This window comes from Mastacembelus armatus, unplaced genomic scaffold (genome assembly GCF_900324485.2).
Source record: "Mastacembelus armatus unplaced genomic scaffold, fMasArm1.2, whole genome shotgun sequence".
NCBI classification, from domain to species: domain Eukaryota; kingdom Metazoa; phylum Chordata; class Actinopteri; order Synbranchiformes; family Mastacembelidae; genus Mastacembelus; species Mastacembelus armatus.
Genome location: NW_022872940.1, coordinates 789,550 through 817,228, shown reverse-complemented (window position 1 = coordinate 817,228; position 27,679 = coordinate 789,550). Strand labels below are relative to the sequence as shown.

At 41.3% G+C, this 27,679-nt stretch overlaps 1 protein-coding gene and 1 pseudogene across 1 annotated transcript in view; one reads left to right on the top strand and one right to left on the bottom strand.

Annotated features, from left to right (window-relative positions):
* LOC113143885 (zinc finger protein 208-like) overlaps positions 1–27,679 on the bottom strand; it is a 905,597-nt pseudogene that overhangs the window by 288,504 nt on the left and 589,414 nt on the right.
* Positions 1–27,679, top strand: part of LOC113143883 (sodium channel protein type 4 subunit alpha-like) — a 240,378-nt gene that overhangs the window by 183,594 nt on the left and 29,105 nt on the right. Inside the window, exons 24-26 of the mRNA XM_026329485.1 lie at positions 3,535–3,658; positions 25,482–25,636; positions 25,780–25,953. Coding sequence (XP_026185270.1) covers positions 3,535–3,658; positions 25,482–25,636; positions 25,780–25,953 — 453 coding nt within the window. The remainder of the gene's footprint in view (positions 1–3,534; positions 3,659–25,481; positions 25,637–25,779; positions 25,954–27,679) is intronic.

Here is a 27,679-nt window from a genome sequence, read left to right as displayed (position 1 = left end):
GATGTGCTCTAAATCCTGATAAATCTTCAAATAGTTAATTTCTGTGTTGATTAACATTTTGAGTGAAACCAATTGAATCTAATATTGAATTAAATATAGTGCTGAGACTATTATTTTCAACATCTACATGAATGTTAAAATCTCCAACTATAACGACTTTATCTGAACTAAGCACTAAATCAGATTGGCGTAATCGGGTGTCATTGCTGCCGACGTGAATAACAATTTTCCCATATTTCCGATTAGCCTTAGCCAGCAGCTAAAGATTTGACTCGATGTCGCCCGCTCTGGCCCCAGGAAACATTTGACTATGGTCGCTGGTGTCTCTATTTTCACGTTCCTGACTATGGAATCGCCAATTATCAGAGTCGGTTTCTCAGCGGGTGTGTCGCTGAGCGGGGAAAATCTATTAGAAACGTGAACAGGCAGGTGATGAGCCGTGGGCTTCTGCTTAGGAGTACGTTTCCGTCGGACCGTCGCCCAGGCTAATTCTCCGGGCTGCTCCGGAGCTGCCCTTGGACCGCTAACAGACCCTGAGCTCGGTGGCTCCACACCAGCTAACGGGGCTGGGCTAGCTGGCTTTTGTTCCAAGGTGCGGAGCCGCGCTTCCAAATCAGTGATCCTCGCCTCCAAGGCTAACAGAACCTTACACTTATTACAGGTATCATTATCGCTAAAGGAGGCAGAGGAATAACTAAACATGTGGCACACCGAGCAAGAAAGAGAGGGAGAGGGAGAGGCCATGTTAGCTAAGCTAACTAGCTAGCTAAGCTAACCGGTAGGCTAACGAGCGCTAAGTCAGGAAATAGCAATAAATACCGGTCAAAATAGAAAGGTACTTGACTAGTACCGGAATGTAGCAGTTAATGAATTGTTTAGAGTTTAGTTAGTTTTTAGGTGTGTTAAACTATAGCTAGTCTGTTGCTAGTCTGTAGACGAACTATGCAACACACACAACACGACAAGCTTGCAACAGGAAGTGAATTCACTTCTCATTCTCATTGCTATATCACATTTTACAGAAATGTTATGGAGCATAATCACACATCCCCCTCCTCATATTGAATTATTTTTTCATACAATTTTGACCTGAAGCTGTATCTTGGAAACTGGAGCCAATTAACACTCAGGACCTACTGTAATTTTCCTTTATTAGTGCTTTCTCCCTTTAGACCAGTATTATTTTTAATGTTTTTGGATTAATGTCACTACTGCTATACTAGTGTATATGATGAACTTTACTACTGCAGTAGTTTAAGATTGGACCATGTTTATAAACTGTGGATAACTTAATCTGCAGATGTGCATCATGTTCTCCCAGATCTGTCTGAAGTTTTCACTGGACAGTGAGGGGATGAAAAACTGATTTGAAAAGTTAACTTCAACTGTCAGACATGATGTGGTGCAGTAAACACTACAATATTTGCCTCTGGAGTGTAGTGGAATACTACTGCAAATACTCAAGTAACTCAAATTTGTGTTTTTGTACCGTACTAACTTATTGCAGTTGGATTCCACCACTGCAGATGAAGTGATATGTGCAAAGCTTTGATTTCTTGCCAGAAGTAGCAAGTCTTTTGGAATTTGGATATTTGTAAGTAACTTGTTTTTCACTCTAACTCATATCAACTGAACCAACTTTCTTCCATCATTTTGCAAAGTCACCTTGGGCCAATGTCCCCATTATCCCAGATCTCAGCTGAAAACTTGAGTGCTGTGTTGTTATCATTTATGGACAAAATTACAGAAATAAGGCTCCAGTTTCATTAAACTTCAAAAAATCTTTTCATTTTACTTTGATGGACATAATTAGATTACATTTATTATTTAACAGCCTCTGAATTTGTTTCACTGCCTTCATCTCCCTGGCTTCACAATAGAAACAGCTTATGAAGAGAAATACATTTAAACCCCTCATTATGGATGTAAACTATAGAGGGTTTTCAACCCAAGGCTGCTGCATGTGTGTGTTTCATTATGCAGTTTTGTGTGGATCGCTTTTCATGTGTGTGTCAGATATTACGTGTATATTCATGTCTGTTTGGCTTTACCTTTGTGTGTGTGTGTGTGTGTGTGTCCAAGGCTGGCATTTGTCATAGTGGCCACTCTCTGTTCCCACACTGTGAATGTATTCATGAGTTAGCTGTTGACTTAGGTAGTTAACTCCAATGTCTACACACATACAGAAACACAAACACAGTACACACACACCCACGGGCTCATCCCTGCTGTGGTCTTTGTCCGGACATGAAACAAAACCAGTTTCTTCTCCATCCATCTCCTTTGTCTCTTTGTAAATTTAAACTCCCATGATGCTTATCAAACAGGGACCTTTTAAGTCATTTGGGATGATGGTAGGTGGGGTATTTCCTGACGTCTGGTTTTGTCCAGATCTCTCAGACTCAGTGAACATCGACAGTTTTCCTGGCGGTGATTCCTCTCAGTTATATAACATTAAATTTGACTCACTCAGCTCTCACGGCAGAAAACTGATCATGATGACAACACAACCACAAACAGTATGTTACATGTGTAATACCTAGAACAACACTGATAATGACACTAAAGCTAACTCTGAAAGAGGTGGCAGAAGTATGCAACCTTCTGTTATTCTGTTGTCAATAAGTCTAATGCAGAATTGATGAAGGCTTAATCAAGAAATAAAAAGTTATGTTGTATTTTGTGTACAGTATAAATTTTATATATCTTATTTATTTATATTTTATTTATTTATATCGTAATTATATATATCTTATTCTTCTGTGCCACAAAGCTCAGTTGTTTTAACTTGGCGACATGTTCCTTCATCACTTTATTTTTATCAGTTGTTTTTGCAAATGCCTGAAATATATTTTTACATTTACTGTAACTTCCACTAACCTCAAGCAGCATGGGAAATGCTGTTAACATTGTTATAAAGCCTCAAAGGACATATGGGAAAAACTGGCAAAACGACAAACTGAACTTCTGACACAAAAATCCACTATTCACTTCTTACCAGCATTCAACATTGGTTTCTTTTAGCTTCGACCATAATCATTACTTAAAGTAGGCCATCCTGAAAAAAAAATAGCAAGAGGAAACTTGGTTTTCAAAGTAGACAACCAAAAAAGACAACCCTTTGGTTTACATTTCTCTCCAAAGTCACTCCTCCAGAAGACATAAAAACGGACTTTACTTCTTACACCATCCAACTTCTTTTTGGTTGGAGCTCTATTGAATGTAGTTTTCTGAATCCTGCTGTAGGTACTTTCTTTGCAAAAGCTTCCAAGCTGTAGCTGTAAAAACAAAGTGGTAACTTGTCTGCTTTCAAAGCCTTGTGGGGAACTCTTGGTTTGCACACTGTGTGCAATGGCAGAGTACGCACAAGTACCGAAGATTAGTGATTTTATTCAGGCCAAGTAAAATGATTGTTCAGGATTTTATAGCCCTTTTGTGGCCACAGGTGAAGGATTTTTACTGTATGCAGCCAGAGTGTGGTGCATCTGATTAGTTATCAATGGGTCTGATGGTTATTTCCTGTTGTTTATTCAGCAGAAAGATGATATCAGCCTATCGGAGGGCAGCACTGTGGACCTGAGGAAGCCTGGAGAGGAAGAAGATGAGTATTCAGAGTTGGCTGAAGAGGCCATGGACCCCGACAACTGCTTGCCAGACAGTAAGCGTGCATGCGTGCGCGCGCGCGCGCACACACACACACACACACACACACAGGAGCACAGTTTGAAGGACTCTTGGCTACTTGACTATTCATCGTTGACACTAATTGAGCATTACAGTGCAGTCACAGGCAATTAACTTGTTGAACTAGGTTCCCATAGAAGAACACAACTGAGCACAACAAGAACAGAGGTAATTTCCACATTTACACATTTACTATAAGCGGCAGCTCCTGACAGATTTTACGAAGGGTGCAAATGTTGCAATGATCACTAAGATGCCCCGTTCAAGCGGTCAATAGACCTAGGCAACTGAACAATTTGTTGCATTTTTATCTGGTCATTTCACATAACAATACCACTTCTGACCATGAGGTGGCAGTAACACAGTCTTATTTGTGGACTTTACAAATTGTTTTGCTCTGCAATCATCAATCCACTGTACTCATCAACAGATAAATGATAATCAGTTTACCTCAAATACCTCTAAAACCTATAGAGATTGCACTGTAATGCCAGAAATTGACTTTACACCTAAGTCTATAAGAGAAGTCTGGGCGATTTTCAGTCTGATTGAAATTGCACCAGAAAGGGCAGTACTAAGCGGTACGACTTTATACTGATTGGACAATGATATGATCAGAGGCTATTAACATGCTCAAACACCCATTTCAGCTCCTCAAACCTGCTCAAATCTTCACATCCTTATGTTCCTACATTCTTACTTCTTTAAGTTTTACTATGATTATAAATGCACCTGCAGCATTGGAATGAGTAAACAGGTTTTGCAAAATAATTTTAATCTTCTATCTCATAATGCTTTGCAGGTGTTACATTTGAGTTCCTCATGCTTTCACTGACAAAGAGCCTGTCCCACCACCCACTTGCCCCAGTACTTTCATTATGAGATTTATGAAGCTGTACTGACTAACCCAGGTGAAAAACAAACACCTTGTTTCCTTACTGACTCAGCCAGTTTCTTTCTGGAACACAGACATTTGTCTTAGACACACTTCAGCATAACTAGCATGGCCACAATATAGAATATAGGAGATAGGGGAGCAATAAATGCAGGGGGAACACTGGTGTGCTATTGGACTAACATCAGCCAATGAAATTCCAGGTCATATGATGTTCAGGTAACGTATGATGTATTACTTTATGTCCTATTAATCGCCAGAGACCTTCGAGTACAAGAGAACATTCCTCCCTGTGTCTATGCAGATGACACAGAACTATACATTTACATTTAGCCAAAATCAGTCCTGCGTAAAAAAAATACAACATACAACAAAATTTCTCATTAACAGGGCAAAAGAAGTTGAGCTGTTCACTTTATGTTTCTTATTTCATATCCTCTCAGAAGCACAGAGAGAATGACAAGATTAATTTGTATTTGTTTTTTCCATGTTTTTCCATGTTAGAGCATCAGTTTAGTCACTAATTGGTTACTTTCATTGTTATTGTTAATTAATAATTGACATAAATGTCATGTCAAGAATCTTTTGGATTCTTCGTAGTATTATTTCAAAAATGAGCTGTATTAGTTTGTGTTATGGGGTGTGTCAGTTGTTAATACCTGTATGCATAATGTAATCATGAAGAACTGCACACATTTGGCACAAGGAGATGAGTTTAATCAGCATGGTATTTCCTAGTCTTTGCATTCACCTCTATAATTTTCTTTTAGTATAAATAGCATGCAAACTATTAAAAGAGAATCCTACTGATTATACAGATTAAAGTATGTGTACAGGTATTCAGAGTACAGCTGCAAATGTGGAAAAAGTTGTATGAAGCCTTCATTATTTCCATAGTGAGCAGTGACGTCGGAGTCCAGTGCAATGCTAAATAAGTAGTCAAACATTTTTCATTTCACATTACATTGGTGTTTCAAAAGATAAAAGCTTGTCTTTCTCACTGTAGGGTTTGAAGATGTGCCCCTAGAGTTAAAATTTTTTTTTGTTGCATTTTCTTCTTCTTCTTATTATTAGTAGTAGTAGTACCACCCACTTGCCCCAGTAATTTCATAATGAGATTTATGATCCTGTATGGACTAACCCAGGTGAAAAGCATATTGTTTCCTTCCTGATTCAGCCAGTTTTCTCCTGGGGCAAAGGAATTTCTCTCTGCACAGATTGCATATCCACAGACTTTTGAAGAATAGAGTGATGATATTAGGTTATATGTTATAATGTTGTTTGGGCAAAAACAATGTATGGCAGACTGTTTGTTTAAACCATTAATACATATTGTATTGATATTTTCTGCTTAGCTTTCAGAGTTAAGATGTTAAAAAAGAGTTTTACAAAATCAGGTCAGCCAACTGGAAAACCCTCTTCAAAGAACAAAAACAACAAAAAAACAATCCCAAAACTTGCAGTGCCTACATTACAAAGACTCCAAGGAGTACCATTAACAATCTGACTAAATGCCTCAGACTGAAAAGCTCAGGACAATCACACATACCGTGTGATTTAAACCAAGATATACCCAGATTTGTACCTAATTTTCACCTGTGTTTTATGCTTTTTCAAGCTACCATGTTTTCTGCTTTAGTGAGAGCTTATTCACTTCAGTCAGTGGTTGATTTCTTGCAGCACACCTCCTACAACAGGTTTTGATGAAATCTTTGTGAACATGACATGACATTTTTCTGTTTTGAAAAAAGATGGTTGCCTGCTGACTGTAGGCTGTAGTGCTCATGTTTACAGATTTGTGGCAACAGATTTTTGTATACTTTTTGAAGACATAAGTTTTCTTATTTTATCAACTAGTAAGCTATTCCTTACAGGTATTGCAAAATTACTCAGTAATCTCTGTGTGTTGGTGCTACTTGTGCGAACACAGTTGTTGGACATTTTCAGTAAATTTGTGGCTTCAGGTCACTGTTTGGGCATGTGAAAACATTTTACATGCATGGACTCTTTGCTTGTCTACTGCTGTGTTGTATAGGCATCTGCCATCTCACTATTTCCAAACATTTTTCATTTACTAGTATAAATTGTCTTGTTTTAAACTGGATGTGAATAACAGAGATCATATAATATTAGCCACTTCTTGTATCTGTCGGTGGTACATACCGTGCAGGGGTTTGTGCTGCCATGATGATTCTTGCTCCTCTCCCTCCGCTTTGGGCTTCTGTTGCCTGAGATATTTGCTAAGTACTCCTTCGCTCTGGGCCATATGCATTGTGAGGAGCTTCCTTGTCTTGACATCGGTGGCCTCTATCTCCTCTTTTGGCCAGCTTATTATGTCGCTCACTCCTGGCATACAGCTTGATGTCATCCATGTACAAGAGATGACTGATGGTTGCTCCATTTCATAGTTGGTATCCGAAGCCAGTCTTAGTGGTGATGATTTGGCTGAGGGGGTTCAGGCCTATGCAAAACAGCAGCGGGGACAGAGCATCTCTTGGTAGATGCCGCACTTGATGGAGACTTGTGCAGTTGGGCTGAGGTTGGCCACTAGGGTTGTTTTCCACAGTCCCATTGAGTTTCTTATGAAGGTTCTTAGAGTCCTACTGATATTGAAGCATTCCAGGATCCATGTGTGAGGCATTGAGTTGTAGGGCTTCTTGTAGTCAATCCAGGTGGTGCACAGGTTGGTCTGTCTGGTCTAACAGTCTCGAGCGACTGCTTTATCTACCAGTAGTTGATGTTTTGTTCCCCTGGTGTTCTTGGCCATTCCTGAGCCCTGCTCATGTACCGAGCCATGTGCTTTCTCATCTTAGCCGCTATGATGCCTGACAGGAGCTTCCATATTGTTGCAGAGGGTACTTCACTTAGTCTTGGTAATTGGCTGTGGAGGTTCCAGGTGTCTAGCTTACTCATGATCTTCAATCTCAGGTCAGCTGCTCTTGTGTTGAGCATATGGGGTCTTGTTATTTGGGCTTGATACCCAATCTTGGGTGGGAATGGTATTGTTTCCCCCCTGACCTCACGTCTTGGCTCCCTCTTGTGGTAGCATTTGAGTTGTATCTCTTCAATCTCTAGTTGTGATAGCAGTTGCCATTTGCGGATGTTGGAACACTGAGCTACTAGTTGTTTCGGTGCTAGTCTAGATGGTGGGGTTTGAAGTTTCCATAGGTCCCACATCCTCTTCATGTAACCCCTCTCTCTGGGGTTACTCATGTAGTAGCATTCCAACAGTTCTCTCAGCAGATGCAGGTTATCGCGCGGTAGTTGGATGGGTCCTTCAGGATCAGGACTGTCCTGCCTTTACTCAGACATTCAGGGTGAGTCCCATTAATTATCAGCTGGTTCATTTGAGCTGCGTGTCCTCTGCTTCGACCTGTGCTGGCTGCCAATCCCCAACAGGAATGTTTAGTCTACTTGGACGACATCCTGGTCCATGGGAGCTCCTTCGAGGCGGCCTTGACATCTCTCTGGTAGGTCCTGCACAGGATTTCAGTAGCGGGTCTGAAGCTCCACCCCGACAAGTGCTGCTTTCTGAGAAGGGAGTTGGAGTTGGGCACAGATCAGCACACTGGAGGAGAAAGCGCAAGCCGTGAGGGACTGGCCGACCCCCCCTAACCTGAGAAAGCTGAAGAGCTTCATTGGACTTGCTTCCTATTACAGGCAGTTTGTGCGCAGCTTCCCTTGTATTGCCATGCCCCTGTTTTGCCTGCAGTGGAAGGACTGTGAATTTGTGTGGATGCCTGAGTGCGACCAGGCCTTCAAAACTTTGAAAAAGGCCTTGACGGAGTCACCCATCCTAACCCCTCCGGACCCCAACCTGCCATTTGTCATGGACACAGACGTGAGTGATGTGGGGATGTGGGTGGTGTTGAGTCAGGTGGGACCAAAATGAAAGAAAGTGATGCCGTACTTCAGCAAGACTTTTAACAAAGCTGAGCGGTGCTATTGTGTGACACGCTGAGAGCTCTTGGCCATTGTGAGAGCAATAACCCACTTCAAATACTACCTATGCAGCTTACCCTTCACTGTCAGAACAGATCATTTAGCCCTCCAATGGTTGATGTCTTTCAAAGAATCAGAAGGACAGATTGCACGCTGGTTGGAGGAACTGGCACCATATCTCTTCATGATAGAGTACAGGGCTGGTGCTGCTGATGCAATGTCTCGTCACCCCTGTGCCCTGGACAGCTGCCGCTACAGTGGAAAACAAGGCCAGAGAGAATGAACTTTGTGCTGAGGAAAAGCAGGGTTGCATGTGTGGCGGGTATGAGCCTGTCTGTAGGGTGACACAAGTTGATGACCCACCTGAATGGAGAACTCAACAAAAACTGGATCCTGACTTGCAACCAGTGCTGCAGTGGGTGGGGTCAGGACAGAAGCCTCAGTGGTATTAGGTCACGGGGTGCTCACCGGCCACTAAAGGACTGTTTGAAAAGTTTGGGGCTTTCCGGGTGAAGGAGGGAGTGCTCCAGAGAGCTTGGAAAGAGCCAGCTACGTGGGAGAAGAAGTGGCAGGTAGTGGTCCCTAAAGCACTGAGAGTCAGTTTTTAGGGCGTGTCATGGGACTAATGTAGCAGCACACTTTGGAGTCTCAAAAACCCTTTGTAGACTCCAGCAAGCATTTTACTGGGGCCAGCTTAGGAGGGACATAGAGGACTTTTGCCAGCACTGTGACATCTGTGCCGCACACAAAGGCCCACCAGATCAGTCCCGTGCTAAGCTCCAGCAATGCTCCCAATGGAGAGGGTGGCAGTTGACATAATAGGCCCGTTTCCCTGCACAGACAAAGTCAATTGTTATGTTCTTGCTGCCATGGACTATTTCACAAAATGTCCAGAGGCGTTTGCCATCCCAGATCAAGAAGCAGAGACCATTGCAGACACCCTGGTGGAAGGCATAAATAAAACAACCAGAATCTCAGCGAATACTTGTCTCATAAAAATAAGAATTATATGGCTAGAAAGCTTGAAATGTTTTCTTTTAAATGAAACAATTCAAGTCGAAAACAAATCATTACTTTTTATGTAATCCGTATGAACATAAGGAGAAGTATGTTTTCCCCTGTCTCACCTCATTACAGCTAATTTGATCCCGCTTCACACTGAGCACACTGTTCACATGTAAATAATCTCAGGTGAACCAGGTAAATATGTGCACACCCCCGAGAAATGACATAAAACGTCAAACTTCATCATAGAATTTACTCACTTTTTCTGTGCGTTTGGATGATGGCACGTTATGTGGGTGAAGAAGTGCTTTGTATGTTCCAGACAGAGACGAATAGTTTACGTTCTCCTCAGAGGAAAAACATGACTTAAATGACGAATGTTTGGATCCGCATTGTATTGTACTGCAGTAATCCCTTCTCAGCCACATTGACTGAAAGGCTCATTAAGCTGTTCTTTGAGTGGGTCTTTTGTCTTCTCAGGTAAATCACATGATTATTCATGATCAAACACACCTTCCTGCATATGCCCTTTCTAAACAAAAAGTGTCTTAGAAAATTTTAATCAGTCTATTGTTTTCTGTGAATGAGTGAACAAGATGACTTTCACATCATTGTGAAGCAAACACTTTACACTACAAGATGCATTTCTTAAAAGTCTTGTGAACCAATGTTCTTTATGTGTTTTATGGTCTTATTTCAGTGACTTAAAAATTGTAGTTTTTCACTAACCATGCATAAACGCTGGCCAAACAGCTCACCATTCTTACTGCAGAACATCAGCATGAATGGGACATGCATCTTCCTCCTGTCGCATTGGCCTGCAGTGTAGAACTCCATATCATGCACACCTGCTCTATTCATGCTGGGCCGGGAGCTGCAGACTCCAGCTGAAATGTTTTTTGGTAGACCCCCAGACACTCCAGCAGTTCCACCAGGCCCAGAATATGCCCGGAGGCTCCAGGACCAAATGGAGACAGTTCCCACTTTTGCGTGTGATCAGCTGCAGAAGGCGGGAATAAGACAGAAAAGAAACTATGACATGAGAGCCAGGAAAGGAAAGGACTTTCAGGCAGGGGACTTGGTGTGGGTGTAGAGCGCTTTTCATCATTCGCCATTATATAAAATGAAATTTTGACATATCATTTTGTGAATGTAACCTGTTAAATATCCACTTCATATAGCATGACATATATGTCATTGATTTGACATTAACCACCTATTATAGGTGAGGCATCTATTTATGCTATAATTAATGAATGTATTTTTTAAAAAAATATTTGCACATTACTGCAAATGTGCCAGAGTTAGCCAAGATTATTTTTATTCTGGAGGAAAATTATGAAAGTTACAGAGAGTTTCTAAGCACACAAAAAGCAGATATAAAATCTAATAAGTTGTCACATAAAATTTTAACACTGCAATATAAGAACTACTGACATGCTGAAATCACAATAATTGACAATAACTGAAACATGCAAAATAGAAGCAAAGACACAAACAGGAAAGCCAAACATAATTCATTCTATAAAGTATCACTAGTGGTCATGCTAAGCCTGTTATTATTTGTTGTATAAGAACAGAGTAAAACCAGACCTGGACCTGCTTCCTGTAAGAAGTGCTTTGCATGAAAGCATTTGCCAAACAGCAGATGCTGTATTAGCTTTGATTCATTTAGAAGATTGATGCAAATGTCCCAACACGCTGCCTTCTTCTTCCTGATTCAGCAGAGTCATTCACAGCAGGCAGATGTTTGTCACCAGCTAGACTCAGATCAGCTGCTGGAGCACCAACAGAGCAAGGATAAAACATCAGCAAAAGTCTTCCTTTGCTCTACAGTTTTGTGACACGTGCATCTCTATGACCAGCTGAGATATAGTGCATTCAGAAAGTATTCAGACCTCACCCATTATAGGTGGTATGTTGTAGCCTGATACTACAATACAAACATCACTTAATTACAAACATCAATCTACACTCAGCACCCAATAGTAACAAAGTGAAAACATAATTATAGTGAAATGAGTGAAAAGCATAATAATAGTAGTAATAAGCAAAGCTGTAAAAAAATATGGAACAGAAAAGAGGAAGAAAATGGGGAAGAAAAAAGAAGAGAAAGATAAACCGAGGGAACAGAGAATGTAAGACGTATAAGAAAAGACAAAAGTAATCAAAACAATTACACTTTGATCTTTTGACTTTGTTGGTTGGATTTTGGGGACAGAAACAGATTTTGGCCCCCTGAAGTGCTAGTGTCTGGTTTCCCTTCTGACTCAGCTCTCAGTCTTTACACACTGGACCAGCACCACCAGTATGCTGACTGTGTTACTGGTAGGTATGGAGGGGGCAGCAGTGGCTCCTGAGAGTCACACAGCTGCTGCAGAAGTAAGCCAGAAAAATGACTAACAATAGCAGGCTGACGCCAACTATGTATATGTGTGTGGTACAAGAAAATAGTTTGTACTGCAGTGTGTGCTTGTATATATGCAGACACAAAATATGTGTAGGCTGTGGTTAGTATCTCTGTGCTACCAATACCGAATCAAATTCTGGTTTATTTGCCCTGTTGGTGCTGTCTTTTTGGACAGGTATGAACACGGTACAACTTTTTACTGGATGTTGTATTGGTCCCGTCCCAAATGAACTTTGGAGTGGCACATTTGTGTTGGGAATGCGATCTGACTACAAGGAGTACTCCGTGCTAAACATTCGCTCTCTTGTTTTGCTTGTTTGGTGTATTAACCTGGAGACAAAACTAATTGGAGACCCCAGTGTTATGTTATAGATAAACAGCAAAGCTGTAATAGGGAGGTCATTCTGTACAACAAGACAGAAACATACCATTCAAAAAACCATTTGTGTTGTGTGCAAACATCCTGTGTGAGCAGGAAATGCATCAAGTTAAATTAAAAAACACTGAAGGCAAGTTGCTGCCAGTTTCTCCCAGTTGTTGTTTTGATTAAAATATTTGGCAAACTGTTGGATGGATTGCTATAAAACCTGATAAGTGCCGCCATCTGGTGAAAATTTAAATGTGTCCATTACTTTGATTTACAACCAAATACCAGCAAAGTGAAATGCATTCTCATCAGCCTCAGCAGGACTTTGTGTTTGAAGCTCCACAGCAAATGCTAGCATCCTAACATGCTAAATTAACATGGTGAACATGATAAATATTTCACATTTGCATTAGTATTTAGCTCAAAGAACCACCAACCTCTTATTTTTATTCAACCTTTTATTATTTGTTTTTAGTTTTTTTAAGATATAGGGCAGCATTCAGTATATTGGTGGTGTTTGACCCTTTTCTCACTGTGAATAGTTTCAAAAAAGCTGAATTTTCTTTACATTCATTTGACAGACCATCCCCTTCAATATGCCGTACTTTGACATCTTCTTTTGTCCATTCAGAGCATTGATGAACCATTAATCGACTGCATGGCAAGAGTTTATTGTCCTATAGCGGTCTGAAAATTAATCTTTAACCATGGAGCTACATTTAGTTGTTCAACTTCTTGGAGAGCATTAAAATCAGCGAAACAGCAAAACTGGAGACACAACGTTCACTTCCATACTGGTGATATATGTGGGTGTGCGTATGTGTTTGCTCAAGTTTGTGTATTTCTCTGCGTGGACACTTTATATTCTACATGGAGCTGCTTTTTTGTGCCCCTGTGTGTGAGCCTGTATGTGTGTGTGTTCCTCCATGCTGTGATTACAGAGCACAAACAGTAGCATGCCTCCCTGCTGTTCCCTCTGGCTGTCAGTAAGACAGAGTGGGTGTGTTGGCCTGAATGGCGACGCTCCCCTGCCGCTAATTATTCATCACGCAAGAGGTAAGGTCAGTCAAACTGGAAACTCTCAGCTAGCAATGCTAACAAGTGCAGTGTAAAGAAACTCTTCATATGCACAAAAGTCATAGGTTGTGTTTTATATTTTCTGCTTTTACCAGATGCAATGAAACCAAACAATGACTTTTTCAGATTGGATTAAATTAAGAAAACATCACTGCATTCAATGTAGACTGATAAGCAAATTCTTAATTAATGGCACTTGACAAACTGCCATTCTAAAACTTCCTAAGTTTGCTAACTTGATGGGATTTAAAGCAATTGTAAATGAAAACAAATAATTTTAATATCTGGGAACACAGACTCTGCCTAGTGAAGCACTTTTGCTAAATACTCAAAATGACATATGCTGTTTCCTCCTCCATTAAAAAGACAAAGGCTGGGCAAAAAATACATCACATTCATTTCACATGGTTTAGCAACAGTTGATTTTCATTATAATATGTAATATTTTTAAAGAAATCAGCTATTGGTTAAAAAAAACATGCACTTGTTATTGAAAATAAAGAGAACATTTTAATGGATTGTGGTTTTTATCTGCCTAAATCTGAGTACCAGGAGCCACTTTCAGTTTAGTGGAAAGGTATATGATACAGATATGTGACCTAAATTGAAAATGACTGAAAGAAGTGAATGAAAGAAAAAAACGTGAATGAAAGACCACGAAGTAAAAAGGTTGTTATGAGCCCAGATACTCATTTAACTGTTGAATTTAGTTGCTTCTATGTGGTTTAAGTAGCATGAATGTTACTCCACAGTTAATAATGTGTATTCCTATCGCATAAGGTGGTACAACTACCCCAGTAATTAACACGTGCAAGTCTGAGTATTGCTTTTTGCTGATTTTTTAAAAGGAATTGTTATATTTCCACAGAGTACATTAATTTATGAGGAGAGGGGAGAGACGGAGAAAAACAAATGATTCAAGGTTTTTTAAAAATCAGGAAGTAGGAAAAAAGCGGGAGAGAAAAACTGATTCAGAGTATTAAGGTGACAGTGTCTCAAACTTTATAAATTTAATTTAATTTGTTATTGTATTATAACCCAAACACTAGTCCATAATAAAGACCAAAGAGATTGTTTTTGAGTGATAGACAGAGGTCTTATTATAAATAGATGAGACAAATTTGCTGGTGTAAACGAAGGATTACCCATCTTTTATTTTACTACATCAGCCTCATTTAGACTGACTGACGGGCTCTCACCTAACCACTATCAATATCAGTTTCTCTCTCAGTAATAAGCATTCATGTTACATGCCTGTCCCACGTGTCATAGTGCTAAAGGTAGCATAACTAAGCTTCACACAGGCCACTGATCAAAAGAAAAAACTATTCTCTCTTGGAGCACCACACTGCATTTTATTCACCAGTCTCATAAATTATTAAGCACTATTGTGGGATTTTAATTAATAATGAGAATTACCAACAAATGAAAAATCTTTTAAAATGATTAGCACTTATAATTATATTACACCTGGATTTATAACACCAGTCAAATACTAATGTAATAAAGGTAATTGGATTACTTTTTGCAAAGACGGGCTTCAGCCAATATTAGAGCCATAACCACAGAAATTGCTACTAATTTAAATAATGATTTATTATACACTAACATCCTCAGCCAGAACTACTTGAGTAATACAGACACAAGGCATAACTTATACATGTGAAGATGTATATAGCTGTGTGTGTGAGCAACTACATTATGTGTGTCTGTGTGTGTGTATAAGAAAAAGAGGAGAGTGATTACAAGATGGCTTCCAACTGAAGGTGCTTCAGAGGTCACACAAGGAAGAGTGAGGATACAAACCAGATTACACAGAAAATGAAAGCATAATTAATACCTACTAATTACTACTATCACACCTATTATTTGAACTCTTGAGAAGGAACTTAAGTACAATTACTTACAGTAAGTCCTGTACGTAATGGCTCAGTGTGTAATATTTAGAGTGACCTATTAGCAGAAATATACATAATATTTGTGTAATCATGCATTTTCACAATACTCTATGCCACTACATATTTCACATTTTAGATATCGTGCCTTTCAGTAACATTTTGATGTATTTGCACTTTAATAGTTTTGCTTTATGCTACTTCATACTTTGTATTCACTACATCACAGAGATAATTCTTGTACTTTTTACTGTAAGGTAGTAAGTGTAAGGTGTTTTACATCAATAATTATAATCCAATAATATAATATACATTAATGTGAAATGTGCAATTCTGCATTCTGCAGAATGACTATTTTTACATATATTGATACTCATGTTTTTACTTTTACATAAATAATATTATGAATACACACACTGTATTTGTTCATTTGCTGTTTTGACTTTTATTTAGATAAAGGATCTTAGTACTGCAGCATGGTGCCTCACAGCAAGAAAGTCATGGGTTTGCAACCCGGCCTTTCTGTGTGGAGTTTGCATGTTCTCCCTGTGCTTGTGTGGGTTTTCTCCAGGTACTCTGGTTTCCTCCCACAGTCCAAAAACATGTATGTCAGGTTGATTGGTGACTCTAAATTGCCCATAGGAGTGAGTGTGAGTGTGTGAGGTTGTTTGTCTCTATGTGGCCCTGTGATGGACTGGGGACCTGTCCAGGGTGGACCCCTGCCTTTCACCCAGACAGAGCTGGGATAGGCTCCAGCTGATCCCTGGGACCCTGGTTAGGAATAAGGGGGTATAGATGATGGATGGATGGATGGATCTTAGTACTTCTTCAACCACTGATAATTTGGTATTGGACCATGCTCAACCACACTTACACGCCAGCTGGTTTTTGTTTTTGGCCTTTTTTACCTGACATTCCCCATATGGACTCTTTGTTTAGATGTATGAACAGGCATATCCCCAGCAGTTGAATCTTAATACTTAAATTCAGCATGATGAGTGACGTTTCTAAAACCTTACAGTTGAATGACAATTAAAGGCTTTTTCCAAATCTTCATGGGCTCTTCCAACTGTCCAGATTCAAACATAATGCAGAAAAAAATATAATTTCAGTCAGTTTTTCAGGTAATTTGTTCTCCGCATTAACAAAAATGGCAAGGGGAACATCTGTCGTTTAACCACTGAAAGCATGGAGGAGCCTCAGAAAACTAAAGCTGTTACAGCTGTAGCAGTAGAAGTAGGAGCTGCAGAGTGGAGTCAGGCTACAGGAGAGAGAGGAAGATGATTCCCTGAGATGTAGAAGGAAATGATAAGCAGGGGTGGTCAAATAACTTTCTTTGGCAACTAAATACTAAACAAAAACCAAACGTGTGGTATTATATCCATTTATGATTGCACTGATTAAATGCTATAGTCCTGTTGTGTCAGCTAAAAGATAATTGGTTTGAAAAGACTTCATTTATTTAAATGTGTTTACTAAGGATGTATATGATTTCCCAGTGCAGCAGGCTGTCGCTGAATGACTACTGTTGTTGAACCAGAAAGAACGAAACATTTACTACATTTATGAAATTACTAAAACTGACCAAAAACGTCCTCATTGAGGTGGTTTGGAGCTAAAGCCGAAACATAGAAAGATGTGCTCACTCACACACACACACACACACACACATAGGCACACACAGGCACACACAGATATTCCCTCTCAATCTCGCATGGTGTGCAGCATCACAACATTAACCAATGAGTTGGCATTTGCAGACGTAATGGGGCAGCTAATCTAATGCCTGCTGTCAGCACAGATATGTGTGAGTGCGAGTGTGGGCTTGTGTGTCACAATGTGGGGACTCTGATTCGTTTTGGGAACAAACAGCAAGTCTCAATAATTGTGTTATAACTAGGCATATAAAGTTAAGGTAAGGGTTGGAGTTAGACATTTAGACATTTACAATAAGGTACATAAACAAGGTCATTCCTTTCATTGGCACATATATCCTTGCTTTTATTTCCTCCAGACTGGACTGTTGCAATGCTCTTTATTCTGATATCAGCAGGTGAAACATTCAAAGACTACAGCTGACACAACATGCTGCTGCCAGGCTTTTGACATGCTCAAAGAGAAGTGCTCACCAATCCTTTATGCTCTTCACAGGTTACCTGTGAGTTTTAGGATTGATTATAAGATTGTATTGTTTGTTTTTTAAGGCTTTGAATGGTCAGGCCCCATTGTGTTTTAACTGTGGCTTGAAAGGTGCTCTATAAATAAAATAATATCATTATTACATAGCTGTGATGGTTAAGGTTAGGTTGAGGTGTGTGTGTGTGTGTGTGTGTGTGTGTGTGTGTGTGTGTGTGTGTGTGTGTGTGTGTGTGACTGCTATTACTGGTATTAAGCCAGATTTATAAGTCAGGAAAGTGCAGAAGCTAGTTAATGCCACACAGTTACAGAGCAGTATAAAAGTTCTTCCTCTTGACAGTATGTATGATTTTCTGACACAGCAGATATCTGAGGTTAGTCAATATCAGGCAGTCCTTAATACTTCTTCTGAGTTAGTGCTAATGATAAGAGGATTATTTCGCCATCCTCCTATGTTATTGACCTGCCTCTGGCACTAAAAGCTTGTTTCTAATGTTTCCAAATTCAATCAGTGTGCCTGCGAGGGCAACCAGGACAATGAACTGCAACCTTTTATTTATTTTTGTAAGGTGCCTTGAGATGATTGTATTGTGATTTGGTGCTATACAAATAAAATTTGAATTGAATTGAATTGAACCTGACGTTCGCTCACAATCAGGACTTCAGCTGAGTGACTGGTCAAGGGAACAATGCTGATGTGCTCCTGAGCAAGGCACAATGGGGGCTCAGCAGCTGGGAAGTGGGTGCAAAAAATTCATGTAATCTCAGTCAGCTGTTTCAGAGTATAAGTAAAGGGTAATATAACAGCACAGCTGAAGGTGCTCGGCTCAGACACGTGTTAATTCAATGACCTGTTTCCTAGACAGGCTTCTTTTGAAAGGAGAGGATTGGGATTTTTTGTGTCTAGCAAAAAAGTGTGTCTAGCAAAAACGTGCCCAATTGCACATGAGAATCAGTCGCTATCACAATTTCTGCTGTCAACACAAGCCCTGGGGCTTTTCACCTGGTTGTAGTTATGTTGAGTCAGGATCTTTTTAAAAAAAATGTTCCTCTTTTGTTCAGTTTATAGTAGCTCCTTGTCAAACTGTGGTAGTGTCAAACACATGCAATAGAGTAAAGCTGACCTTTATTTCTCAAATTGTGTTCATAGTTAACTTTTTTATGTATTTTATAATTATATACATTTCAAAGTCTACATCGCTTCTTCTCCTGCTGTCCTGATGTCCAGAAATGGCTCCTGGCCCATTTGAAGATATACAGTGGGTACGGAAAGTATTCAGACCCTGTGCTCAGTATTGAGTAGAAGCACCCTTTTGAGCTAGTACAGCCATGAGTCTTCTTGGGAATGATGCAACAAGTTTTTCACACCTGGATTTGGGGATCCTCTGCCATTCTTCCTTGCAGATCCTCTCCAGTTCTGTCAGGTTGGATGGTCAACGTTGGTGGACAGCCATTTTCAGGTCTCTCCAGAGATGCTCAATTGGGTTTAGGTCAGGGCTCTGGCTGGGCCAGTCAAGAACGGTCACAGAGTTGTTCCGAAGCCACTCCTTTGTTATTTTAGCTGTGTGCTTAGGGTCATTGTCCTGTTGAAAGGTGAACCTTCGGTCCAGTCTGAGGTCCTGAGCACTCTGGAAGAGGTTTTCTTCCAAGATATTTCTGTACTTGGCCGCATTCATCTTTCCTTCAATTGCAACCAGTCGTCCTGTCCCTGCAGCTGAAAAACACCCCCACAACATGATGCTCCATCACCATGTTTCACTGTAGGGATTGTATTGGGCAGGTGATGAGCAGTGCCTGGTTTTCTCCACACATACCGCTTAGAATTAACGCCAAAAAGTTCAATCTTGGTCTCATCAGACCAGAGAATCTTATTTCTCATTTCTCTTTCATGTGTCTTGCACTGAGGAGAGGCTTCCGTCGGGCCCCTCTGCCATAAAGCCCCGACTGGTGGAGGGATGCAGTGATAGTTGACTTTGTGGAACTTTCTCCCATCTCCCTACTGCATCTCTGGAGCTCAGCCACAGTGATCTTTGGGTTCTTCTTTACCTCTCTCACCAAGGCTCTTCTCCCACGATTGCTCAGTTTGGCTGGACGCCCAGGTCTAGGAAGAGTTCTGGTCGTCCCAAACCTTTTCCATTTGAGGATTATGGAGGCCACTGTGCTCTTAGGAACCTTGAGTGCTGCAGAAATTCTTTTGTAACCTTGGCCAGATCTGTGCCTTGCCACAATTCTGTCTCTGAGCTCCTTGGGCGGTTCCTTCGACCTCATGATTCTCATTTGCTCTGACATGCACTGTGAGCTGTAAGGTCTTATATAGACAGGTGTGTGCCTTTCCTAATCAAGTCCAATCAGTTTAATTAAACACAGCTGGACTCCAATGAAGGAGCAGAACCATCTCAAGGAGGATCAGAAGAAATGGACAGCATGCGAGTTAAATATGAGTGTCACTACAAAGGGTCTGAATACTTATGACCATGTGATATTTCAGTTTTTCTTTTTTAATAAATTTGCAAAAATTTCTACATTTCTGTTTTTTTCTGTCAAGATGGGGTGCTGAGTGTACATTAATGAGAAATAAAATGAACTTTTTTGATTTTGGCAAATGGCTGCAATGACACAAAGAGTGAAAGATTTAAAGGGGTCTGAATACTTTCCGTACCCACTGTAGATAAGATCTATCTATCAATCTATCTGAGCTTTTGTTTGCTTTTTTATTTGAAATTAAATATTTATTTCAGTCTGTATGATGGTACAAATTTAACATAAAAGCAGTATTTCTAACAAAAGAAAGAAAAACCCATTAAACATATTTTAGAGGCTGGGGACTTCCTGCCAGAGGACTCTTATTTTGTGAGGCCTTCCTGTTTCCCGTGTTTTGGTCTCTGGCAGCTTTATGTTCGTAATTTGTGTTCATTAGTTTCACCTGTGGTTTATTGTTTATCCCGTTCACCTGTTTTACCTCTTGTGTTCCCCCTGTTTATACCTCCCTTGTCCCTTTGTTTAGCGCCGAAGCATTAGTTGTTATAGTTGTAATTAATTTGTGTTTTGAAGTGAACATGAATTTACCGTCTCACCCGGTTCCCTTGTTTGCCCTGGAGGTCCCAGGAGAATAAAGCCTTGTGTTACCTGCATTTGGGTCCTGCTTCTCCTCCTTCCACCCAGCGTCTCTATGCAACTCGTGACAGAATGCTTCGGCCATGAAAGGACCCAGCAGGCAGCCTCCGAGTGGGGTGTGCGGTCTATGGATCGCCTCGGACCTTCCCGCCGGCCAGGGATTCCCCTGCCCGGGGGCCGGAAATAATGGACAGGTTCATTTACCTGCTCCACGAGGCCCGGAGGCACTCCCCTTGGTACTCCACGGGATCATTCTTTGATGATCCGCTGGGCAGTGACTGTTCCTCGGATGAGGACGACCCTTTTTCAGGGACCCGGCTGGCGATTAAGCCGGGTGGATTGCCTCACCGAAGCGCTGCCAAGCTGCCGGTGGAGTTACAGCCGCGACGGAAGAGAAGGTCAGCCGTCACAGACAGTTTCCCCTGCTCCGGTGTGCTTCTGTGTGACGTCCCCGCTGAGGTTCTGCCCTGGATCCCTCAGCCTCAGCGCGCCGACGACATCGCCCCCGCTGAGGTCTCCACCTGTTTTCCCAGCTCCAGTGTGGTGTCATGGCCGACATCGCTGGAGCTCAACCTGACCAGCCAGATCTCCAGTGCGCCGACGTCACCATCCCCGGAGCCGCAGCAGCCGCTGCCCACGTCCCCTGAGCCGCAGCATCCGCTGCCTGTCCCAGTCCCTCGGCGCCGTAGCCAAGCTGCGCGCGCCAAGACCCAGCCCGCTCCTCTCTGGCCAATCCCAGCGCCGAGGCGAGGCGCCCCCTCAGTCCCTCAGTCACCGGCGCCCTCAGTCCCTCAGCGCACCCACGAAGACGTCCCCACTGAGTTTTCCGTCCAGGATCCCGAGCCTCAGTGCACCAACGTGTCCATCCCTGCTGAGGTTCCAGTTCCCCAGCCGCCGGTCCCCCAGCCGCCGGTCCCCCAGGTGCCGGCTCCCCAGCAGCCTCCAGTTCCAGCCCCGCCAGTTCCAGCCCATCGGCGTTGTGTGCAAGGCGCCCACGCCGAGGCCCTGCTACCAGCACCACCGTGGTCAGAACTGCCACCGTGGCCTGAACCTCCAGAGCCGTTGGAGTGGCCTGAACCTCCGGATGGGTCAGAGTTACCGGACCCGCCTCCGCTCCCAGCTCTCTGAGCTGCCGCCGCCGCACCAACCTGATGTTCCTGAGCCGCCGTCGCAGCAACCTGATGTCCCCGAGCCGCAACAGCAGCGAGGGCCGCCTCAGCAGCCAGAGCCAGAGCTTCCTCAGCAGCCCGAGCCAGAGCATCCAGAACCGCAGCGGCAGCCACTACGGTCTTCAGAGCCGTCGCCGCCTCAGCGGCAGCCAGCAGAGTTCCCCGACCAGACGCTTCAGCAGCCTTCTCCTGAGTGTCCCGAGCAGCCGTGCCCGCTGCCTCCCCGGCCGTCTCAGCGGCAGCTTCCCCGGCCGTCTCAGCGGCAGTCTCCTCAGCAGCCATCTCGCCTGCAGCTTCCCGGGCCGCCTTGCCTGCAGCTTCCTCGGATCCTTGCTGGTCGCAGAGGCCGTCCCGGACGGCCCCAGACCTTCGCCCGTCTCAGAGGCCGTCCTCCCGAATGGCCCCGAACCTTCGCCTGTCAGGGGCACACAAAGTCTGAGGCCGTTCCGGTGGACGGCCTCAGACTTTGTGTGCCCCAGGAGTCGATCATCGGATCGACCCAGAACTCTGCCCTGTTGGGGGTCATAAACTGTGTTCCCACCCTCCCACCCTGGACTTTTGGTGGAACTCGTGGGCCGTCTGGAATCTGGCCTTGAGGGGGGGGGTCCTGTCATGAGTCCCTCTGGGGACTTCCTGCCAGAGGACTCTTATTTTGTGAGGCCTTCCTGTTTCCCCTGTTTTGGTCGCAACTCGTGACAACAACAAAATGTTTGGCATTATTTATCACATGAAGACAAAAATTTCATAATTTTTTTGCATAAAAATTATGCAGTTTGATAGTTGATAGTTCCAACTATCATTTATTTTCATTATTCTAAATCATTTTAATATAGGGAACTTGTATATTTATGTGTGGAGCATGTTTTTAACTTTTTATTACAGCTTTTCTATTCACTTCTTTATCTGCTATGCAGTTGTTTTTTTTTCCCATTTTTTCTTATACTGTGTTTTTGAAACACACATGATCGTTACGACTTTATCTGCTCTTAAATAACCTCTGGTTATTCATAACTGTCCAGCTTTTACCTTAAAATCTACCAAGTCTCTAAATTTTTTAATATTTAGCTGAAAAAACACTGGCAGCAGCAGCTCACCGTCAGTGTAACAGTACATATAAAGACTAAGATTAAGCCAGTACCTCTTTCTATGGCATACAATGTGAATTCATCCTCATATTCAAACATGACTGTTTTTGTACTGCCTTTCTGATTTACTCTGTTTGTAACCTGTGAGTAAAAAGTTGGCTCTGGCAGAAAAATATACACCCACCCACTAGAAGGTATCCCTCCACCAAAGCTCAAACAAGAATCAGAGAGAAGAAAAAGGGCCAATTATTAATTAAATAGACATATTTAGCTTTTTCTTTATTCATTCCAAAAGGGAAATTAAGGTAGTCTTGTAGTTAATTAGTAAGTTATTTTTTAAATATTGTTTTAGAGGTTCAGTGTGTCATGTTTATAGCAATCTCTTAGCAGAAATTAAATACTCTATTCAATAAATATATCAGTGTGTAATAACCAAAAATACCATCTGTTGTGTTTTCTTCATTTTAAATTGAGCCTTTTAAAAATACATTGGGAGCGGGTCTCCTTTCATGGAGGCAGCCATGTTGCCTCGTTATGTCAGAATTTAGACAGGTGTGAGTTGCTCAGAAGGTTGCATTTTGCAGTCTCACCACTGGTTGCTGCCAGATCTTTCCCATTTTCACATTTAACATTGCACCTTTGAGGCAGTTTTAAAAATGCTGTCTTCTAACCCTAAATATTTATGTATATATATATATATATATATATATGTAAAAGGCATTAGATTTCCAGTGAGACTAGCATGAGATTATGTGCAATTATCCACTGAAAGGTGGTACTTAGTGGCCTGCCTTTATACATGAGTAATGCACAGGAAATGATACAGTATATAATGAACATGAATTGATCTCAGTGATGTCTCAGACTGATTGTTTAATGTTTGGTCTGAAACAGCTGTATCAGAGCTGGATTAAGTTATGGCAAATGTTAACACAATGTTTTCTACTGCTATAGCTTCATATTAAGCATTAAACTAGTGAAACAACAAACTATGAAAACACAAGGCGTCCATGTCATGAATTGTCAGTGCTTCTTTTTCTTCCTTTCTTCTTCTTTTTCTTTTTTGAGCAGTTTGAAATATTACAGGTAGTACTGTAATAAGAAGTAGCTTTTAGGGTTGCAGATGACAGGCTGCTGATCTCCAAATGCCCCAAAAAAATAACCATCTCTTGCTGTTCTGTACTGCTGAGTGAAAAAACTACTTGTGTGACAAAGTACAGTAAATGCTGGCATCACCCAGGCTGCAAATCTTACATATTGCAGCATTAAGGTACATCCCCAATTACCTTCAACAGTCAGCCATGATTACCTTGACATGCTAATAAGTTTTTTAATGTAACAACTTCATAGTAAGTAACTGGTAACTTTTTCTATAGGAAGTTAATGTTGGCTTGCAGTAACCAACAGGTGGAAAAGAGTTTTGTGTTTTAGCTTCACTCTGCTGATTGCAGCGTCCACCTGCCTCTGTAATTAGAGCTATGATTACCCCCACCTTTCTGTTGCTATGGCTACTAATAGGCTTTTCCCCAAAACGCTGGTTGAGTAATCGAATGGAAACGAGTAAGTGGTAATCCAACACTCAATCAGCCCACTTGGCAAAGTTATTATCAATGTGTGCATGTGTGTGTGTGGAAGCCACTTGTGCTTGTATTGAAGGCAGCCTTAATAAACACTTTCACAGCTATAAAATCTTATTGAACACAGCTCTAAATACCTCATGACATCACCTCGTTGTTGAGCCAATGGCTTCTTCAGGCACACTCGGTTCTCTACAGCATGACATTGATCTGATATTGAATGCTGCTCAGAAAATGCTGCTGAATAATATCCTGCCAGGTGACTGTATTTGACTCCTGTTGGATCCATATAAATGCAACAGATACATACATGCAATTACAAAAGTCATATGTTTCAGGTCACCTCAGTTTTCCAGTTGTTAATGAAATGTATGTAGTTTATAGTTTATGGTCATTTCACTCACCCCAACCGGTCGAGGCAGATGGCCGCCCAAACTGAGCCCGGTTCTGCTGGAGGTTTTTTCTTCCATTAAAGGGAGTTTTTTCCTCTCCACTGTCGCCAAGTGCTGCTCATAAGAGATTTGGTGGGTTTTTAGTTTTTCTGTAAAGTGCCTTGAGATGATTTGTATTGTGATTTAGCGCTATACAAATAAACAAGACAATGAAAGAGTGAAAGCAAAGAAACTTCTGCAACAGTGCTGTCTATCCTAACAATATTTGGAGAAACAATGACATAGTGTGTCAGGCTGCTGGATGAGACAAATGAGATGGAAACACACACAAATCAGCCAGAGAGTAATAGAGTACACTTTATGTTCTGGGTTATCGGTGTGCAACAGCAAAGCACACAACATCGCCCTGTGTGTGTTTGTGTGTGTGTGTGTTTGTGTTTGTATCATGATGCCAGTGTAAGCTGGAGCACAACACTGGCTCTGACCCACACAAGCTCAGGTTGCTTATCTACATGTAATCAAGAAAAGGAGGCTGTAAGGAGAAGTTAGTCCAGGAGGGTTTGATTCTGTCTTGATTCATTTCTTATAAGAGATTATTCTGTGAAATCCTTACAGCAGAAGATCCTTACATGTTTTTGACAATGTGCAGGCGGGATGAGCACATAATTAGTGAATTAAATATGTTTTTTTTCTCTCTTTTTTACCTACCTTTGTCTGTGTCTGTCATCCATAGTGTGTGTAAGCAGGTTCCAGTGCTGTGACATCGACACAACAGTGGGACTTGGTCAGATCTGGTGGAGGATAAGGAAAACCTGTTATCAGATTGTGGAGCACAGCTGGTTTGAGTCCTTCATCATTTTCATGATCCTCCTCAGCTCTGGAGCGCTGGTCAGACATAATTTAATTAAGTATTTTGTTTAATTTTCTATACCGCAGATTATTGCTGCCTATTCAATAAACACGGTACTAAATTTACTTAACTGTAGTTTACACATTTACTCATTAACATCCCCATCTGCTGCCCTGTTCAGGCTTTTGAGGACATCTACATTGAGCAGAGAAAGGTGGTCAAGGTGGTGCTGGAATATGCAGACAAGATCTTCACCTACATCTTCATCCTGGAGATGATTCTCAAGTGGCTCGCCTATGGCTTCAAGAAGTACTTCACCAACTACTGGTGCTGGCTTGACTTCCTCATCGTCGACGTAAGTCCATCACTGCTTGATTGCCTATTGATTTATTATTTTACTGGCCACCTATTTTGTCATTTGCCCAGTTGGGTGTCTTTACTGGTGAATTATAGATTATGATTATGACAATGGGACAGGTGATGGTGATGAAACTGAACACTGTCATTGACAGAGATAATGACAGCAGTAACAGAGAAGCTGAAATTGATGGTTTAGGTTAATGTGTTGTCATAATAGTAACAATAATCACAAGTTGTAAAACCTGTGGCTCATGTAATAGTGATGGTAACTTATCTGACAATGCAGGCAAAAATGATATTATCTTACTGTTATGGAGCAGTAATAAAGGTGATGATTAGAGCTCACAATAATCATAGGACAGATGCATAACAGTGCTGGTAATGAGATAATCAGCACATAATATGAGATATCACCTTTATTGATTATATAATCTTGATTAGCTGTAAAAAGAAATCTCAGCATTGATCATGGCATTTCACTGTAAACAGCCACCTGTGTCTTTATCCTATGATTTTTTTGTTTCACTTACAGTAACAGTGAGGTTGACTGATTAAAAATGATTATAATTTTGGCTGCTGTATAAAGAAAAAAGTCAAATCATATATATGTCAATATAGATGTTGATGAAAAGGTCATTGTTGACATTGTTATGCCAATACAACAGCCATGCTGTAAATCCTTTTTTCATGAATTTAGCTTAGGTTATGCTTAAATAACAATCAATAACAATCATACACAAAGACATAGAATGATTGGAAACCATTGTGCTCCTTATTTTGGTATTGAATGCATGATTCTTAGCGAAATATTTTCTAGAACTGAGAATATTTTTTTGCCTTACATGCTGTCTTCATGAAAACAAATAATTGAATAGGTTTAGACTTCAAGTGTCATTCCAAACCAAACAAACAAAAAATTATACTTTTCTGTGTGTGTGTTAAAATATCATACAGTGACAAAGAGATGAAAATTTCTTTCTCATCATACATCAGTATAGCCTCACTGCACAGCTGCTGTCATTGGTCTGTGTTTACATTTATTTTGAATAATAAAAAAAATATAAAGTTTGTCTAGAGCTTTGTAGTACTGGATGGAGATTTCACCTATTGGCAACTCAGAACTGAAAATCATTTTTAGTCAGCTGTCAATAATTAGAGGTCTTCACTGTATAGACAATAAGAAAAGAGCCACAGTCATTTTCACACACACACACACACACACACACACACACACACACACCAATTAAAATGAGGCAGTGGAGGTTTTATCAGATAAGCGCACCTGTCAGGACTGACAGATGAAACAGGAGCGATGGCAGGTTGCTGAAAATGAATGAGTACACTTACTTCTGCTGTTAAAAGTGTTAACTTTTGTGTTTTCAGTCAATCACTTGCCTGCTAACGCCTGCAGTGTAAGTGAATGATTGAAAATGATCGGCAGACACCTGATCATCAGAAAGATGTGTGTAAGGGGGTTTGAAGTCTGATACTATATCCAAACATACAAATTGGACAGATCCAAATCCAAATCCTACTTCCCGTCAGCCAGCAGGGCTGTTTGGAAAAAAAATGTAGTACAGTATCTCTTGGACCTGAGAGCAAAACTCCATTCACTGGGACAGTTATCACGGGAGAATTTGCTCCAGGCACAAGAACCACAAGTACGCCTGTACAACAGAGGGGCACGGCTACAACAATTTGCACTGAGAGACAAGGTGCTT